The sequence below is a fragment of the Mytilus trossulus genome, chromosome 7 (assembly GCF_036588685.1).
Source record: "Mytilus trossulus isolate FHL-02 chromosome 7, PNRI_Mtr1.1.1.hap1, whole genome shotgun sequence".
Lineage (NCBI taxonomy): Eukaryota > Metazoa > Mollusca > Bivalvia > Mytilida > Mytilidae > Mytilus > Mytilus trossulus.
In genome coordinates, this window is record NC_086379.1 from 79,179,497 (window position 1) to 79,193,716 (window position 14,220).

Genomic DNA, 14,220 nt, shown 5'->3' on the forward strand with positions numbered 1-14,220 from the left:
CCCCTATGTTCTATTTTTAGCAATGGCGAGCATGTTTGTTGATAGATCAAAACTTCGGATACAATTTATAAACTAGATACCCTAAGGAACATTCAGTTAAAGTTTGGAAGTATTTGGCCTAGAATTTTCAGAGAAGATTCTTGAAATAGTTTAGGACGACGACAGATGACGGACGCCAAGTGATGGCATAAGATCACTTGGCCCTTCGGGCCTGGTGAGCTAAAAAGTAAAATTTCCTTAAAATTACCAATTCAGGGGCAGCAACCTAACAGTGGGTTGTCCGATTCATCTGAAAAGTTCAAGGCAGATAGATCTTGACCTGATAAACAATTTAACCCCATGTCAGATTTGCTCTAAATGCTTTGGTTTTTGAGTTATAAGCCAAAAACTGCATTTCACCCCTATGTTCTTTTTTTAGCCATGGTGGCCATCTTGGTTGGTTGGCCGGGTCACAAAACACAAATTTTAAACTAGATACATCAATGATGATTGTGGCCAAGTTTGGTTTAATTTGGCCCAGTAGTTTTAGAGGAGAAGATTTTTGTAAAAGTTAACGACGACGGACAACAGACAACGGACGACAACAGATGGTGGACCCTGGACGCCAAGTGATGAGAAAAGCTCACTTGGCCTTTTAGGCCAAGTGAGCTAAAAAGAAACAAAACATTATAACGTTATTGAAAGATCATGAATAGGATATTAAGTCAGATGTTACTACTGTGTTAAAGGATTTTTCTTATATAGCAATTCAAATGTCAACTAACAGCACGTTTCCATCTGGTAAGTAGTCAATCATATTGTGTGAATTCCAGTGATACACGCTCAGATGTTTGTAAAGTCAAAAGAACAATTGCTGACGAACTTAAACATTGATGATTTAAATCTACAAATAATGATTTTGGAATCCAAACACAAATTGTGGCATTTATCTTGGATCCATGATATTGAAGTTTAACCTTTCTGGAGAAAAAAAACCCAATGTAAAACAGATGCATTGGAGTCAAAGTTGGATTGCAATCCTTTAAACAAAATATCAGTATCACTATCTTAAAACATTACTCAAATTGGCAATGATTAGGACACAAAACTGAAAAGACAAGGAAGGCTAAGTGCAAATGATTAACAAATCCCAAATTTCCAAATAAAAAATAGAAATATGTATTGATGAATCTAATTTTTATTTTGCTGAAGAACTAAGCTCACAGATATTTCCATTTCAAAGGAAATCTATTATTCTAGGCAAAGCATATATTCCCAAAACATTTGTATCGTCAGAGAGAACTTTATTACCAATAGGATTGTAAATAACAAAATCATGAAAGGGACTTTCACCAGAAAGTTGACAAAATCACATTTCTAGATAAGAAGAAACTCTTACCCTGTAGTGACCCTCAATGATTGTTTAACTCATCTTTGTCTTCTAATCATCCCACCTTTGTAAATATGTTTTCTTTACAGAATGCTTTGACATGATTGACCTTGTATGATTGATGTTCAATTTGTATTTATCAAATTGTAAATTAAATAATTGTTTTAAATAATTACTTCCTACATGAGAAATTAAATGCTGGTCTCAAAATATTCATGTAAAGGATTTAAGGTTCATGAGAAAACAAAACGACAAATCGTAAAATTTGTATTTTTTATAAAATATTTAGTGTGTACTTGAGTACAGCTACATAGCTATCAACTGACCCGTATTCTGCGGGTGTGACCCAAGATTTTCATAAGTAATATTCAATTGAAATACCGGCAAATTCGTAATTCTTCCATGAACAGAAAGTTCATCTAGCTATATAAACTGTCAAATTAAGTGACCCATTAAGTGCATGGCTCCACTTGACAGCTTTGGTGTCAAACACACTGTTAATTAACACCAATTACCTTAGCTTTAGGTCGTAAATAAATTGCACTATTGGTTTACAAAAATATTTCAACCAAGATTTACTTCCCCTTATTTGTCACCATTCAAAATTATTCCTGATATTTACTATGTACGTTTTATGGGTGAAAAAGATTTAATGATTGAAATATAAAATTCAAATACATATTGAAAAATAACTTATAATTATTTTTATACCTTTATACAATTTTTAAAAAATAGTTGAAAATTATATTTTACATTTATACTTCCTTAAACTGTATTATTATATTTTTCCATAGTCTAATTTCCTTATAACCAAACAGCTAAAAAACCCAACCATACAAGGGCTGTATAGCCAGTCAAGGTCGTTAAAAACTTCCATTTGTTGTCCAAACAGATAGTATGTTTAAAAGCTACATAGCCAGTAGTGTCAAACCTTTAAAAATTACATTTATAAAGCAAAGAACATAAGACTGTTCCTCAAATTTATAAAAAAAATCGAATAAAAGTGCAATAAATTTATAATTAATAGAATTTAAAATGACTTAACCAAGTGAAAATGCATTGATGTTTTGGTATCTTTGATTTACATTTTGAGAAATGTACCATTAATACTGAAATTCTGCTCGAAAAAGTTTGTACGCGTTATGACCTGAGATTTGATTCTTCAATGCAGGTCATGACCTTCATTTTCATTATCACAGGTTGACAGGTATGCAGCTATGGTAAAGCCAATTAGTATATGAGTATTTATTTGTCACCGAGGTTGACATTCCTAAAAACTATATATGGTCAAACTGGTAGAACAAATATGTGGACATCATAATTTAAATTAGTACTTTTTAAGCCTCATTATTTATATACTTTCAATCATTTATAGATAGTCTCTTAAATGGTTTGTTATTTTCAAACAGAGGCTCAAACAACCTTATAGAATCAATGGAAAGTTTGATGATAATCTTTTGTCCTTTAACCTTGTTCCAGAACAACTAATCAGTGCTATCTACTTTTGTTTTACTATTGCCTCAGCTTAAACTTTCTGTGTGGTTTATTCATTCAACATAGAAAGGGGAATAAATCTTGCTGTTAATGCGAACATTTAATATGGCAAATGGCAAAATACTGTTTGCTGACCAATCTATCTGAATCTGCTTTTACACAACCAATATTAAAATCATCTTTTTAGTATATGTTGATCACTCTATCATGTTTAAATTAGAGGCTCTAATGAGCCTGTGTCATTCACCTTGGTTTGTGTGAATATCATAAAGGATGGACACAGATAGATTAATGACAAAATTTTGTTTTGGTGATGCGTTTGTAGATCTTACTTTGCTGAACATTCTTGCTGCTTACAATTATCTCTCTATCTATCCCAGTACTTTAAATATTTTGTAAAAAAATAAGATTTACAAAATTTATGAAATTTGTTAAAAATTGACTATAAAGGGCAATAAATCCTTAAGGGGTCAATTGACCCTTGTAGGTCTTACTTAGCTCTTCATTATTGCTGTTTACAGGTTACAGTTTATCTCTATCTATAATAACATTCAAGATAATAACCAAAAGCTACAAAATTTTCTTAAAATTACCAATTCAGGGACAGCATCCCAACAACATGTTGCCTGATTGGTCTGGAAATTTCAAGGCAGATAGACCTTGACCTAACAAACAAATTTATAAATCTCATCAAATTTGCTTTAAATGCTTTGATTTCTGGAATTAAAGCCAAAAACTGCATTTTACCCCTAGTACTTTTTTTTAGACGTAAGGCCATCTTGGAAGATTGGCAGGGTCATCAGACACATTTTAAAAACTAGATACCCCAATGATGATTGTGGCCAAGTTTGGTTAATTTTGGCCCAGTAGTTTCAGATCTAGAGGAAAAGATTTTTCAGACCCCAAGTAATGAGAAAAGCTCACTTGACCTTTGAGGTCAGGTGAGCTATTAAAAACAATGAAATGCAGATTTGATATTTGATGTTTTTTACTTTATAGTAGAATGCACAGATGTATATATTTCAATAAAATTACATAATAAAAGTCAATTCAAGTCTTGAAAACAAGAAATTTGCTTTCAATCACACATGAAAAATATAAAATTTCACTGATGAAAGCACTTTCACTTAGACTAGAATGTATGCTATCTATATGGAAGACCAGGAAACACAAATTAATATCTGAACACATTTTTCAGTATCTGAACACATTTTTAAGTATCTGAACACACTTAGCTTATAAATATCTGTACACATTTATAAATATCTGTACACATTTATAAATATGAATTAGTCAGTTATAACTTAAATAAGGTCTTGAACTCTAACATTCCTCCGGACTGCATTGGAAAATCCTCCTTTAAAGTGGAACCATATATCAGTGTTGAGTACATTTTTCTTCTTTTCATCTGCAAAATTTTTCATTAAATTATTACTTGTTTTCAAATAATAGCTGGTTTCATAAAGAAAAAGAATGTTTCTGGTTAAATTCAACAAGACAGCAATTGAGCAACAAAAATTCAACCAAAATAGCTATTTTTTGAAGAAGCAAAAAAACTGAATTTTATTTTATTACGTAAAAGATGATTTCCAAACACAATATTTATTTCAGTAGAGAATGAATTATTTAATTAACAAATTAATGATTTTTGCTTTAATATCTATATAAATTTTGAATCTCAAATTTCTCTGATATAAGTGTTCTGAACTATTCTAAATTCTAAATTTATCTACATTTAATTCCCATATTAAAGCTATATTTATTAATTTAAATGCCTATCCACCTTAACCTTTAAAAAATATATTCAATAAAAGTGTACATTATTTAAATTATACTTTTCAAATTTACCTTTCTGTGTTGAATTCTGTGAATCTATTGTCTTCTGTTTTATAACTCTACCAAAGAAATCTTTCTGCACCTGTAAGAAATAAAAGAAAAACCTCTAAGCTGCGGTTTAGTGCATTTTCCATTTTTGTTAATTTTCAAAGTGTTAACATATACATGTACTATCTGCTTGTTTGCAAAGTAAAAAAAAATGCTACCCTGATAGGTTTTGACACTAGGAAAAGAATATATATTGGAAGTGCAACTAGGTATTGTTGTTCAGTTGCAAACTTAAAAATAAATTTATGTTCATTAACATTTTTCTTTGCTGCAAAATTGTCAAAACTGTGTTTTTTTAATTTTGCAATATGGTCAGTCAGCTGGAGGTAATACTTGTACAAAACACATTTTATATACCTGCAACTAAATTTGGAGTTATATACACCAGACAGACATAAAGTAAAACTCCTTACACTCATATATAAATGTGCCAAATAGTTTAACATGATCATATGTTGAAACATACCAATCCTGGCAATGTAACCAGATCACTGAACTGTGGAAACTTCATAAAAAGAGGTCATTGTCTTTTGATATAAGCCACACAGACATTGTGTCCTCAAAACATATCCACATACAAAATTATTGAATGTTCATGTATAGTTACATATGTAATTACAAAGGAATTGGTCAAACCCTGAGCCACGAACTGGAGTGTGAAAATGAAGTCAAGAACAACTGACAGTTTCACTCACGCAAATACTTGTAAGCTTGGATAGCAATTAGGATGGAGCAGATAAATATTTAGGTAACTGAAAATTTTGACCTGGTCAAAACCCTAGTATCATAAATTTTGCAGACGAAACACAAATTATCATATTAATATTGATCTATTCCAAAGATGAAAGAGTGTATTACCATTTGATCTGGGTTTAATGAGATAGCCTGTAGTTTCTGTTTATGATTAGGAATCACTGGTCCTTTCTTCCCATCAGCATTACTTTTATTCTCTACATTTTTAGCTGGTGTTGAGCTGAAAATAACAAAAAAATGAGAAATAAATTAAAATAACATAAGTAATTTAGTATGAAAATATTTGTAAGATTAGATTTTTATAATATTCATAATCAACATTAATGATTTTTTTAAAATAAATATCCCCTTAATATTTCATTGTGCAACAAAACTTTCTGACTATTTTAGTGTAAACAAGTGAAACTGCCAGCTACTGCTCACTGATGATACCCCCGCCGCAAGTGGTTAATATTAATAGTGTAAAAATATGCAAGTGTTCGGCAAACAGGAAGTTGTCGAGTGATTAATCTGAAAACGCATCACACAGTATATAGATAGCTGACTTATATAAATCCTGAAACCAAATTTCAGAAATCCTTTTATTGTAATTCCTGAGAAAAATGTGACGAAAATTTTCAACTTGGCTATCATGTGTAAAATCATACAAGTGTTCAGTAAACAGGAAGTTGTCAAGTGATCAATCTGAAAACCCATCACACAGTATAGCTGACTTAGATAAAACCTGAAATCCTTGTATTGTAGTTTCTGAGAAAAATGCGACTGATGGAAGGACAGACAGAGGTAAAACAGTATACCCCCCCCCTTTTTTTAAAGCGGGGGTATAATAAATTTTGATACATTGAAATTGACCTTTTGCATAGCCATGATCAAAGAAAATAATAATAAGTGTCTCTATACTCGACTTACACAGTTGTTCCATTTAAAGTTACATGGGAACCAGCCTCGAAGACAATTTAAAATATCAACTATGGATGGGTGACAAGTATATCAATATTTAAAGGAAATTATAAATTTGCCTCTTTAAGGGGTTACTCTTTTTAGAAAGTGGCCTCCCTGGGGAACAGCCTTCAGAAATATAGCAAAATTTATACTGGATATTTATAAATGGAAGAGATTTATCAATCCTACCTGAAAGTATAGTTTTTGTCATTCCTTCTCATTTTTTCCATTTCAATCTGTAAATATAAATAAACTTTTTTGAAACAGATATATCTTTCCTGTAAATAATTTCTATTGCAAAATGCATATACTGAGGTTATAAATTGCTACCATTTTAACATGTATAAACTAAGCAAAACATTCAATATTCAAAGTTAAAAACTTTAACAAATTACTGACACAGCCGTGGACAGTTTCATCATTAGCCAAGTCAAATCAAATAATCTAAAATTGTATTAGCTGCTCTTCTAAGCAGGCGGCATTAGTGAGTGAGAAATGAAGGGTGTGCTCTGAAGCAGGAAAGTGTGTCCAATATTAATAAATCTCCTTCCTTTAGAATGTTACTTCATGAGCAAACACTATAAATCTTACTCCAGAGTTAAAACAAAGCTGTGTATATTCCTATTACCTTTACATATAATTGACCTGTACTATCTATTGTCAGATCTCAGTGAGGAACTAACCTATCAAAATCAAGACAGCATGAGCATTGAAAGGTGATTGGACAAAATCTGAAGAAAATATCATTACTATAACACACTTTGATATATCAAACAATATAATGACCTCTCTTGCAACCAACTGTTTAGCAGCATATGTCAACTGTTTGTGTTGTTTCATACCAGTGAAACGTACAACTTCATCTACATGGCTGAAAGTAGAAGTCAACATTCTTTAATCACAATTGTCATTTTATGGTATTTAAGTAAATTTATGAAAAGATTTAAGATTTTTCATCCTTGTTTTTCAATTTAAAAGGAATCTTTACATTTCTCATACCTCCTTTTATAATCACCTGGTAGCATGTTTACTTCCAGTGTGGGAGATTGCTAGTTCAACTGATAAGACTTTAAAATTGATATTTGCTGCTTCTCCTCTAATAAAGCATGTAGAGCAAAGATTTATAAGACTTGAGTCAAAATAATTCTTCAGATTTGGCCGATATGTCACTTTCCTGAAAGCTATTTTAGAGTTGTTGAACATCAAATTTCATAATATAAAACCTATGAAAGAACTAATCCTCCTTACAGCAATGCAAATACATAATTTTGGTGAAGTCCTTTAAAACCAACCTTAAGTTTCAGACCATATTTCAGACTAAACCCTATACTGAGACTAATCTCTTATAAGAAATTACTTGTCACTCTTTTCAGCAAATGTGAGACCAATCAAACTTCAAAGTTACACAATCCTTTAAAATATTTGTTAAAACCAATGAATTTATAAGGTACTCAGCAAAACCAATAAAACTTACGGATCTAATACATAAGAGAACTGTCCTTCAATTGTCTTCTCCTGATGATATGTCATATTGTAGGCAATCATTATACGAATCAACTGTGCCATTTCCTCCTTCTCTCGTGTACTGTACAGCTGAGTGTTGACAGGCCGGAAGTTTGGCTGTATTATGTCCATCAGGGGAGGTAACACTTCCATTGTCATTGAGGCTGTGTTCAGATATTTACGTACCGAAGGTGACATGTCTGACATCAAGGAACTTATAAGATTGGTAAACTTGTTATGTTTGGTCAAGGCCTTCAATAAAAAATACTTCATGAATCCTTGCCAACTGAAACTACTAACACACAAATTAAGCATAGGACTATTATTTTTTACCAGATTTCTTAATCCAATCTTTATTTCATTGCTATTTAGACACTCAAAACAATGTTTGATGCTGAGCCTAATCGTGTAATAATTCTCACTTATAGAACTCTAGAAAACATTGCACTTTTAAGTAGACGAAACGCACGTCTGGCGTACTAAATTATAATCCTGGTACCTTTGATAACTATTAACTTGTTCTAAATCAAATAGATGAAAATATCTCTTTAAATATCACTGCTTATCAAATAATTATTTACAAACATGGTACTGAAATATATTGATTGATGAACATGTTGACACCTATTGAGTAACTTCTATTGTTAGTGTATGTTTGATTTCCAAATTGTCAGACAATATTCATCATTTACAAATATGCTTTTTATAGGTTTCTTAACAAATGACAATTAATATCGCTTGATATCAACTAGAGTTATTTTATTTCAATATAATAGTATACAGGCTTATATCACTACTATTTATAAATCTTCCCTCAGTAAAAACTGTTATAAGAACTTACATCATACTGACTGTGGGGATATTGAATTCGAGGAGGCTGATTGGCAGCAAACAAAAGATGAAATGTCACAGCTATATATGGCACATATCCCTGTTATGTATCCAGGTGTAATGATAAGTCGTTATACTAAGGCTATTTTTTTCTTTTTTTTTCTGTAGACTTAGCTTTAATTTTTTATAACCATGCATTGGCAAGCTTGATAACTCGTAATTGTTTGTCAGTAACTAAATGTACAATGATGTCCCATACGGAACCTTCTGACCTTGTTTGTTTACATTAAAATTTCAATGGCGTCAAAATCACGTGATGTCAGTTCGTTATATCCAATCAAATTGCTCTACTGTCAATTAGGGGATTTTTCAGTCAACAGCAATTACGTTATTTCTTTCTGGGATATTGCTTCAAAATAGTTTGCAATAGTTCTGGGTTTTATTCAACAGGAAAACTCTTTTTTTGCCATCCCTTTTGACATCAAGGGAATTTTGTATGAATATTTACATACAGTCATGATGGTCAGAATATCGATCTTTTTATAATGAATAAAAAGAAAATTCTATGAAAAATAAATGTAAATGGTTTCTTATTAACCAACTCTAAATGCCTGTTCAAAATTATGGCATGGGCATCGTTTTTTCATATAGTTTTCCTTTTATTTTGGTTGAGCTTTTTTCGCGGGAAAATCGAGAAAGAGGTAAGGAGCATGTCATTTTTAAATTCCTAAAAATACGTTTTGCTTGACCTATATTGCCTGCCACAAGATTGATGACGCTGAATGGAATGTACACAAAGCAATGGAGGCCGGAAATGGGATTTTGTGAAGTTCTAGAATGTTTTTAAATATTCGGAAGTTGGGATTGAAACGGGCATTAGAAAATTGGCATTTTTAGGCAATAATTGAGAACAACAATGAAAACTTACCTTTAGAAATGTTTTTTTTTTCAAAAGTGCAGAAAAAACGTATTTTGCACTGTTTTTCTACGCCAGAAGTACCGTAGTGACATCAATGCGGAGTTTCCCCGTGTGTTAAGTTCAAACACAAATACCTAACGAACTGACAAGATGAACGATCTTAGACTACGGTAGGATATAAGAACTTACATCATACTGACTGTGGGGATATTGAATTCGAGGCTGATTGGCAGCAAAAAAAAGATGGAATGTCACAGCTATATATGGCACATATCCCTGTTATGTATAAGAACTTACATCATACTGACTGGGGATATTGAATTCGAGGAGGCTGATTGGCAGCAAATAAAAGATGGAATGTCACAGCTATATATGGCACATATCCCTGTTATGTATAAGAACTTACATCATACTGACTGGGGATATTGAATTCGAGGAGGCTGATTGGCAGCAAATAAAAGATGGAATGTCACAGCTATATATGGCACATATCCCTGTTATGTATAAGAACTTACATCATACTGACTGTGGGGATATTGAATTCGAGGAGGCTGATTGGCAGCAAATAAAAGATGGAATGTCACAGCTATATATGGCACATATCCCTGTTATGTATAAGAACTTACATCATACTGACTGTGGGGATACTGAATTCGAGGAGGCTGATTGGCAGCAAATAAAAGATGAAATGTCACAGCTATATATGGCACATATCCCATTAAGCTATAGTCTTGTATATGCATGGTATACTGGTTTACTGAATCAACAAAAGTTAACCAGTCCATAGCAAAATTTAACTGAAAAATAATAAAAATATAAAATTACATGAGCAAAATAAAATGTTCTTCCTTAAAACCTGAAAATAAAAATTATTTGGAGCTGTATTATATATAACATACTGATCAAACATTCATGTACATCACATAAAGAGAAGGACAAGCCGCCACATGTGGAGCATGATCTGCTTACACTTCAACAGCACCTGAGATCATCACCAGTTTGTGTGGGGTTTGTATTGTTTAGTCTTAGTTTTCTATATTGTGTTTTGTGTACTATTGCTTGTATTTTTCTTTTTTAACCATGACATTGTCAGTTTATTTTCGACAAAATAGTTTGAAAGTCCCTTTGGTATCTTTCAACTTTTTTTCAATACACTAAATTGTCTGACTATCAGCCATATATACTTGTATTAGTTTATGTGTCCATTAAATCTTAACTGAGAACAAATGAATACAACATTCTTTCTATAATGAATTCAAAACTTAAATTGAACTTTTTTTTATTTAGAAAAAATTAACCAAGCACTGTAATGTGTTACTCGAAGTCAGGTGCTATTTGATAGAGACATGTACAATAATATATACAGATCAAATATACTTGACTTACTTAAAATAGGTAAACTTGATTATAATAGTTCTAAGGTGAAAACAAGCATGCTGACATGTCACAATTATTCTGACTCAAGAGCAGACAGGTGTTTGCTCTTACTCATAAACACCTGCCATCAAAGTAGCAAAAGCTTTAGATTAAACCAACACCTGCTCTTACTAATGCTGTATCTAAGACAAACAAAGAGGCAGTCGTTTGTTTATGTGTTACATATTTGTTTTTCGTTCATTTTTTTATATAAATTAGGCTGTCAGTTTTCTCGTTTGAATTGTTTTACATTGTCATTTCAGGGCTTTTTATAGCTAAAATGCTATGCAGTATGGGCTTTGCTCATAGTTAAAGGCCATACTGTGTGTGGACTGTTGTCTCATTGGCAATCATACCACATCTTTTTTATATTTATACATTTGAAAACATTATTAGCTTTTACTACATGTATTTGTAAATCTTCAGGTGGAGATCTTTAAAATTTCACACTTATTTTTTATTAATATCTTCTATGTATTTACTCCCTTCATTTTGGGATCTTTATATTTACATTCACAATAGTTTTCCCCTTGTATAACTTCTATTTACTTACTCCCTCCATTTTGGGATCTTTATATTTACATTCACAATAGTTTTCCCCTTGTATAACTTCTATTTACTTACTCCCTCCATTTTGGGATCTTTATATTTACATTCACAATAGTTTTCAAACAATCCTTGTATAACTTTGTCATATTCTCCAGCAGCATAGGTAGAATGTAAAATATTATTAAATCTGAAAAGTAATCATTGTAGAATTAGGCAAAATTAATGTGTATATAGTAAAAAGGTATGGTTAAAACTTAAATATACAATAGACTCTTTGAGATCAGCGTTCTTGGATGACTGGCATAATATCAAAGTTATTGAAAAAGGTCAAATGACAATTTTTGTTGTGGTTCTTAAAATTCTACAAATCTCTTTTAGGATTATCAAAGTCAAATCTATTTCTATTCTAAGTTTTCCTACAGCTGGAAGGCCCTTGACTATTGTAATAAATTATATAATATATACTTACCTTGCAGGTAATGATTGATTATTTACTTGAACTTCATTATTCTTTATATCTTGTATAGTTATAAATTTGTTTCTGAAAAAAAAAAACACACCAAAAAATACATTTTATCATTTTTGTAACATCACAAGAATGCTAGATATTCAACAAGTACATAATTTAATATTTTTGTTTCATGTAATGAAATTGCTACATTGCTGTTTACAAGAAACTTTTTAGAAAATAAGTAAAAACTTGCCTTTTCTCTTTTTTGATTAAATTTACAAAACTATTATGTATATCTATGTATTAATTTAGGATTTTTTCTTAACATTTTATAGAACTTTTTGCAGTTAAAGGATTCATGTGATTTTTTTTAACAATCAACATTCAAATGACTCAAAAGTTAAAAGAATAGGTTAGGGAATCCATATTGTGCAAACTGACCATGATTTGACAATAAATTGTCAAGTTCACAGGATTAATATTTATTTACATAAAAAAATGTTAAGATATATTTTTCTCGCAAAATTTGAAAATTTGACACCTCAGATGGACAATTGCTTATTCTTGAAAAAATAATGGAAGGTTTCTTACAATATATATATGAAAAATTGACATTGTTCCAAAAATTTTGAAACATTAGTATGCACTTACTTTTTAGCTCTTGGTATTGAGAATATTTCATACCATAATGAAAATAAACTTTTATTTGTGTCTTTCTGTCCTATTGTTGCATGCTGCACCATTTTCACTGTTAATTCTTTACATTTTCTTTGAATAAACTGTGATAAAAAATATAAACTTTCTGACATCAGATATACATTATTTATGCAACATAAATATATCAAAACAAATCAAATGACATAAATTTTATTTTTTTGCACATTTTTGCTCATTTTTAACCTGGCCCAAATCAGGAACCTCTGACTTTTGTAAGTCTTGAATGTTTCTTTAATTTTAGTTCATTTATATGTTTTAGAGTTTAGTATGAGGTCCATTCTCACTGAACTAGTACACATTTTGTTTATGGTTCACCTGAAGCCCTCCTCAGAGTGTGGGATTTTCTCGCTATGTTGCAGATCTATGGCTGTTTTCTTCTCTGTGGTTGGGTTGTTGTCTCTTTGACAAACTCCCCATTTCTATTCTGAATTTAAAAATATTACACACCTACAAAGTCACATTTTTAATATATAAATCAGAAACCTCTTTTGATAGTGAGGCTACTTTTATTTTATCACTACAGCAGAATTATATGACAGAAGGTATACCTCAAATTAGTTTTAAACAAGAATGTGTCCCAAGTACACGGATGCCCCATCTGCACTATCAATTTCTATGTTCAGTGGACCATGAAAAGGGGATAAAATCTCTAATTTAACATTAAAATAAGAAAGATATATTAGATCATATCATAGGGAACATAAAGTTTCAAATTGATTGGACTTCAACTTCATCAAAAACTACCTCGATCAAAAACTTTAACCTGAAGTGGGACAAATGGACGGACGGACGGACGGACATACAGACGGAAGGATGCACAGACCAGAAAACATAATGCACATTAAAGGGGGCATAAAAATCAATTATATTTAACATCATAAAAGATTAAAACTTGTTTTAGTTAAAGTCAAAATACTAATGTCACTAAACAGTATTTTCAATGTAATTTTGTGAAGCATTTTAATAAGCACTTGATATTTAACTAATTCATCTTTTGTATTGCACAGTTATGTTACAGTATCTTTGTTAATAATGTATTTTTTTAGCAGATAAATATATGTAAGCTGGAGATTTGGTTGGCACAGCTGTTTCAAAGAAGACTTTTGACAAGAATATCTGTCCATAGGTCAACTTGACCAGCTCAAAGTATCACACTTGCATGTTCAGTTAACTTAGAACACAGGGTAAAAATCATAATGTCGCATGAATTTCAAAAAGTTCACATCATAATGAAAGTATTTTAACTAATTTTAAGTTGATATGACCACAACTTGTTAACTATCTTAAGATCAAAACTTCATTCTGATGCATTTTTGTCTTCAGTGAACAATAAAATCTGTGTCATACCTTTAACTTTGCATACATTTTCAAAAGTATTCAATATACTGAACA

General features: G+C 31.1%; 1 protein-coding gene across 2 annotated transcripts in view; it reads right to left on the reverse strand.

Annotated features, from left to right (window-relative positions):
• Positions 1-3,833: 3,833 nt before the first annotated feature.
• The window catches only part of LOC134725921 (chromosome transmission fidelity protein 18 homolog), a 46,942-nt gene continuing 36,555 nt past the window's right edge, over positions 3,834-14,220 (reverse strand). For both annotated transcript variants that reach the window (XM_063590207.1, XM_063590208.1), the window contains exons 14-23: positions 12,763-12,890; positions 12,130-12,201; positions 11,736-11,847; positions 10,322-10,492; positions 7,917-8,197; positions 7,229-7,313; positions 6,632-6,678; positions 5,606-5,720; positions 4,712-4,781; positions 3,834-4,271 (exon numbers count right to left, since the gene is read on the reverse strand). In XM_063590207.1, coding sequence (XP_063446277.1) covers positions 4,168-4,271; positions 4,712-4,781; positions 5,606-5,720; positions 6,632-6,678; positions 7,229-7,313; positions 7,917-8,197; positions 10,322-10,492; positions 11,736-11,847; positions 12,130-12,201; positions 12,763-12,890 — 1,185 coding nt within the window. In that variant the 3' untranslated portion in view covers positions 3,834-4,167. The remainder of the gene's footprint in view (positions 4,272-4,711; positions 4,782-5,605; positions 5,721-6,631; positions 6,679-7,228; positions 7,314-7,916; positions 8,198-10,321; positions 10,493-11,735; positions 11,848-12,129; positions 12,202-12,762; positions 12,891-14,220) is intronic.